Source organism: Emiliania huxleyi, assembly GCF_000372725.1.
Source record: "Emiliania huxleyi CCMP1516 unplaced genomic scaffold EMIHUscaffold_3, whole genome shotgun sequence".
Lineage (NCBI taxonomy): Eukaryota > Haptophyta > Isochrysidales > Noelaerhabdaceae > Emiliania > Emiliania huxleyi.
Window position 1 is genome coordinate 387,201 of NW_005199770.1, and position 5,763 is coordinate 392,963.

The 5,763-nt window shown below is 66.9% G+C and overlaps 1 protein-coding gene across 1 annotated transcript in view; it reads left to right on the forward strand.

The window, feature by feature from the left end:
- Positions 1-2,399: 2,399 nt before the first annotated feature.
- PKS3 (polyketide synthase) overlaps positions 2,400-5,763 on the forward strand; it is a gene marked incomplete at its 5' end in the record, with an annotated part of 20,968 nt that continues 17,604 nt past the window's right edge. The window contains 4 exons of the mRNA XM_005775596.1: positions 2,400-3,499; positions 4,267-4,801; positions 5,153-5,332; positions 5,574-5,726. Coding sequence (XP_005775653.1) covers positions 2,400-3,499; positions 4,267-4,801; positions 5,153-5,332; positions 5,574-5,726 — 1,968 coding nt within the window. The remainder of the gene's footprint in view (positions 3,500-4,266; positions 4,802-5,152; positions 5,333-5,573; positions 5,727-5,763) is intronic.

Genomic DNA, 5,763 nt, shown 5'->3' on the forward strand with positions numbered 1-5,763 from the left:
CCAAACTGGCGGAAGCAGTAGAGGACGCCCAGGCGGAGGTCCTTCTTGCCGCTCTGGCCGACGTTGATGTTGAGATCGTCGGCCAGCTTTCCGATGTCGTCGGAGCGGCCGCTGGCGGAGGAGAGGGGCTTGTTCCAGCTGCCTCGGTCGAGGTGTGAGAGGAAGAAAGGGCAGAAGTGTCCCGGCCCGCCCTCGCGGACGCTGCCATCCATCCAGTTGGAGGAGGTGGGCGGGACGACAGAGTCGCCGTGGGTCGCGGCCGAGTGCTGGTAGAAGAGCTTGAAGCCGAGCGAGCAGAGCAGGTCGAGCTCCGGCAGCTTGTGGTTCATGAAGCAGAAGGTCGCCGCGCCGCCGCCCTTGATGTACACGTTGGTGAGCGTGATGATCTCCGGGGAGAAGCCGGTGACGCCGTCTGCGTCGGGCGACTGCCACATCGGCGAGCCGTCCTCGCCGACGCCCCACTCCTCGGCCTTGGCCTGGCCCTTCACGGTGTCGACCAGGTTGTGCGAGCGACCGCCGAGGGTGGTGGACGCGATGAGCAGCGTGTGGCACTGCAGCCACTTGTAGGGATTGCCCCTGCGCTTCCCCGAGGCGCACTCGTCGGCGAGCTCGATGCACTTGGCGAGCATGATCTTGATCTCTTGCATCGTGAGCGTGAGCGTGCCGCTGGAGGAGATCTGCGCGGTGCCCGCCGCGATCCGCTCCTCGGAGACCTTGCCCTTGCACGACTCCCACAGCTCCTGGTAGACGGGGAGCTTGTTGAAGTATCCGTCTTTACCGAGCCGGAGGAACTTGGTCGGAGGCTGCGTCAAAATCGCCTAGGGTGGAGGAGAGGAGTGAACGCCACGCGCGAGGCGGAGAGGGGGAGCGTGCTCCGCCTGGAAGCCGGAGCGGAGTGCGCGCAGGTTCGTCTCGTTGATTGGGTACGTCTTACCCTTGGTCTTGCCCTCCTCGTCCTTGCGGATCCATCCCTGACGGACGGGGGGTGTGATGACGAGTTCGTGTTGGGAAGTGGGTGGGGGTTGGGCTCTCGTGTCGACTCTCGCGACGCAGCAGCGCTCGCACACCTGCTCCTTCCACTTCAGAAGCATGCGCTTGAGCTCCTCTTGTACGTGGTTGCTCGTCCATCCACGCCCGTCCGCCAACTGAGCGACGCGCTCTGTCCACGCCTCCACCGTCTTGCCCTCGGCCTCGAGGAAGGTGCGGATGTAGCGCTGGCCCTGGATGATGAGGCGATCCGTCTGGATGATCTTCTTGTTCTGGCCGCCCGGCTCGTTGACCTCGAGGACCAGCTCTTCCTCATCCTCGGGCGTCAGACCGACGTCCAGGTCCACATCCACAAACTCGTCGGCTCCATCGTCGGGGGCAAACTCGGCGCGGACGTATGGCACGACGGCGGTCGCGGTCGCTGGCATGCTCTGCGTGCGGATGGATGTGTGAGGGGGGGAGGGGGGGGAGGTGGGGGGTGGCGCGGCACGCGCACGACGGGCGCCGACCGCGACACGCGTCTCTGAGTGGCGAGCGGGGTGGAACGGGGGTGGGGGCGCGCCTCTGGAGATCGAGGCGAGTGGCGGAGACACGCTCTGAGGGCAGGGCGGGGTGGGGTTGGGAGAGGAGACGGCAGTGAGCGGCGGCGATCGGTGGCCAGCGGGCACGCGGCGACCGAGCGCGACGCGCACCAGCTCAAGACGTCGCGCGAGGGTGTCGTCCCTGCGGTGGCACACGAGGGGGTGAGCGGCGGCCGGTCTCGGCGCCGACAGCGCGTGCGAGGAGAGCGGAGGCGGCAGAGGGCGGGCGAAGAGGCAGAGGGCGTTACCCTGTGTGGCGGGCGGCAGTCCAGAGTTCACCCCGGAAGCTCCAGACTTCACCCACAGGGCCACACCTACCTGTGTGTGGTGTGTCGTCGTCCGTGCAAAAACTTTTTTCTTTTCTTCTCTCCGAGCGAAGGCAACCATGGCGGACCGCTCGACCATCGAATTCTCTGTGACGGCGGCTGGCAGTGTGCGGCGGCTCTTGACCGCCGACGAGCCTCGCGAATCGACGCGACTGCTCGTCGTCGCGTCAGCCGAGGCTTTCGCAGAGCTGCAGGCCGAAATGTCGACCGGAACCACTGCAGTGAAGACGCTGAAGCAGCAGCTTGATGAGGGGCGCGCCACGCTCGAGCACCACGATGTGCCGTGGGGAGGTGCTGCTCTGCTGTTTCTCATCGGCAACCGCGCTGCGAAGCTCACCGTCCGCAACATCGGCGAGTACGCGTTCTTCATCGCTCGGTTCGGCGGCAAGGAGTGGCCAGTCTGTGACATGACGCTGCTGGACTTGTCGGTGATCACTTCTCCTCTGGTGAGGGCACCCAGAGCCCTAGAGCGCTCCGCTCACGGCGCGCTGAAGGAGAACTGCCCATGATGACTGGCGCCTCGCCGCCCGCGCATTCGCAGGTCCTCACCCTGGGCGGCTCGAGCGAGAATCAGGCGTCGCTCACGCCGCTTGCGCGGCCACCGGCACCGCGGCCGCCTCCGGTTAGCGTGTCGCGCAAGCGCAAGCAGCTGCCGGCGGCGCCTGTCATCGAGCCGCCGCCGCCTGTCCCACGGCCGTCCTCCGGTTCCAGCTCCAGCCGCGCAAAGGCCCCGATCGAGGTGACGCGCACCTCGATCGATCTCCCAGCGGTGCCGGCGGCGCCCGGGCTGCTGCGGGGTGGCTTCCTCCAGTGGCGTTACGGGCCCTCGCGGTTCGCGGAGATTCAGCCGCACGTCTTCTCCAGCCCGAGGCCTAGCCTCAGCTTCAGCGTCCCGGGCGGCGGCTCGGGGCCCCCTGCCTTGTCGATCGCTGACGTTGACGTCGTCTGCAACGACAACTTTGTGGTGGTGATCAATCGGCCCGACGTCGAGACGGCGAAGCGGCTGGCGGCAGCGGCCATACCCGCCCCAGCCAAGCCAGAGACGCGGGCCGTGGCGCCCTGGCTAAACACCGGGCGCCGCTTGAGCGTCAAGGGCTCAGAGGAGGTCTGGACACCTCTGGCCGACGAGGCGGAGACGTCCCTGCCGACGCGGCGGGTGTATCTCCCGAAGCAGGCGGAGTGGCAGCGACAGGTGCTGCTGTCAGACTCGCGCGTCGAGCGCATCGAGCTGCACGAGCGCAACGGCGGGTGGAGCGCAAAGTTGGGTCGGAAAACCGGCGCGCATGTGCTCGCGGCGATGCCGGGCGCGGAGCTTCGACTGGTCGTCGCTACGGAGTTGCTCGACCCGGGCCGCGAAGGCTGGCCTCTGACGGCCAGCGCGAGTATACTGTGCGAGGGCCTGACGAAGGCCGCGAAAGAACTGTGCTTTCAGGCTCGAGCCCGTGGCTGGCGGCTGGCTGACGCGCGCGAGTTGGCCCTCTCGTACATGGAGCACGAGAGCCGTGTGAAGGCGGCGCGAGGTGGCGCGGACGTCCCGTTGCACTTGATGTGGCAGATGGCCGACTCAGCATCGGCGCAAAAGTACTCTGACGAGCTCAATGCACGGTGCCGCGCCGCGCAGGCGTGAGGGTCTTCTGTGGAATGGCAGCGCGCCGTGCAGGCGTGAGGGTCCTGTGGAGTGCACTTCTGGGTGCTATTTTCTCTGTCGAATCGTGTCCTCTCCTCTTGTGGATGGAGAGCTTGAGACTTGACGTTTGTGTGTGTTGAGCCATCGTGGGCAGGCATGTCTCTCTCAGTCAATGGAAGCAGCGGGGCGGCTGTCTGCTATAGCCGCAGCCACTCCCAGCTACTCGGTGTGAACAGAGTTCGTACGCAGCAGGGAGCTCCGCAACTCGAGATCGCTCGAGAGTTCACGCGGAGTCGGCTGGGGCTATACCAGACAGGCGGGGCGGCACGCCTGCGGTCTTTGAGAAGAATTCGGACGACTGAGTCAACACAAATGGCGGCCCCGTCTCTCTCTGGACCTAGAAGCCGCAATGGGTCTGTCGGTCGATCTCGGCATCTCGCACTTTCCCTATGTCCCCGAGCTAGCCGCCGGCGCGGCTCGCGTTTCGCCAGCCTTATCCTGATCTTCGAGCAACAAGCCGTCGGCCGTTCTGAGTGTGTGTGTGCCGTGCCGTTCTGATGAGTGCAAAAAAAGAAGCGGAACCCGCGATTTCGTTGGCCGGGGCGCGCATCGCGTCCGCCCAGGCGGCGAGGAAGGACGCCGTCGTGGGGGCGCCGGTGGTGGGCCTTGTAAAGGGCGTTTGTTTTGTCACAACCCGCCGAGCCCAAGGAGCTAAGGATGAAAAAGAATTCAAGTTTGTGTCAAGGCCAGCCCGCGTGCTCATTCGGTGTCGGCAATTCCGGGGCACCTCGAACAACTTCGACAGCATGCTACGCAGCTCGGAAGAGCTCGCGGCTGCGCGCAAGGAGTCGGCCAAGGCCGAGCTCTTTTCTTCGCTGCAGAAGTCGCTCGACGCCGACTCTGCGGATGCCAGCAGCTGGACGACGGCCTCGGCCTCTGGCTTGCGTTGCGACGTCTCATCTTCGAGTGGAGAGTCCCCTTCACAGGGAGGAGAGCGCGTGGCTATCGTCGGGTACTCGTGCATTCTCCCGGGCGGCGAGAACGTCAACGAGGCCTGGGAGATGATCCAGGCTGGCATCGACAACATCCGCGACCTGCCAAACGACCGGGTCGACGTGACTGCCTACTACTCAGGGTCGGTCGACTCGAACCCGACGGACAAGATCTACTGTACGCGCGGCGGCTTCATCCCCAACTACACCTTCGAGCCGCGCGAGTTCAACCTCAACATGCTGCAGCTTGAGGACACGGACGCAAACCAGACGCTCTCGCTTCTCAAGGTGCGCCCACACACCACCTCCACACCTGCCGCCGCCGTCGCCGCCTCCGGCCGCCGCCGCCCTCGCCCCGCCGCCACGCCGCCCGGTCCACCGCCGGCGCCGCCGCCCTCGCCGGGCGCCGCCGGCGCCGCAGAAAAGATAAGACGCCACCGGCCCGCTGCCGAGTGGCGCCTGCTCCGCCTCCCCCTCTTCCCTCTTCTCCGCGCCCTTCGCCCCATCACCTTCGCCGCCTTCGCCGCCTCCCTCGCCCCAACCTCCTCGCCCGCTGCCACCCCCTCCGTCACCTCCCGGCACACCCGCCCACCCGCCGCCCGGCCTCCCCACACACGAGCCACTCGGCCGCGCGCGCAGGTCAAGGAGGCACTCGAGGACGCGGGCATCAACCCGTCGGGCAACGTGCGCAAGAACATCGGCTGCGTGCTCGGCATCGGCGGCGGCCAGAAGTCGTCCAACGAGTTCTACTCCCGCCTCAACTACGTCGTCGTCGAGAAGGTGCTCCGCAAGATCGGCATGCCGGAGGAGGACGTGCAGGTGGCAGCAGCCTCCTCCCCTCCGCCCCTCTCCTTCTCCTCTCGCACTTCTCTCCTCTCTCCCCGCCACCCTCTCCTCGCCATCCCCACCCCCCGGCCACCCAGCCCGCCCCCACACTCGCCACTACCCTCGCCGCCGCCGCCCTCACCCCCACCCACCTCGCCACCGCCGCCCTCGCCACCGCCGCCCTCGCCGCCGCCCCCTCGCCCCCAGCCCTCGCCTCCTCCGCCTCTCTCGCCAGGCGGCGGTGGCCAAGTACAAGGCGCACTTCCCCGAGTGGCGGCTCGACTCGTTCCCCGGCTTCCTCGGCAACGTGACCGCGGGCCGCTGCTCCAACGTCTTCAACCTGGACGGGATGAACTGCGTCGTCGACGCCGCCTGCGCCTCCTCGCTCGTCGCGATCAAGGCCCTCGCAACCTCCTCACCCCTCC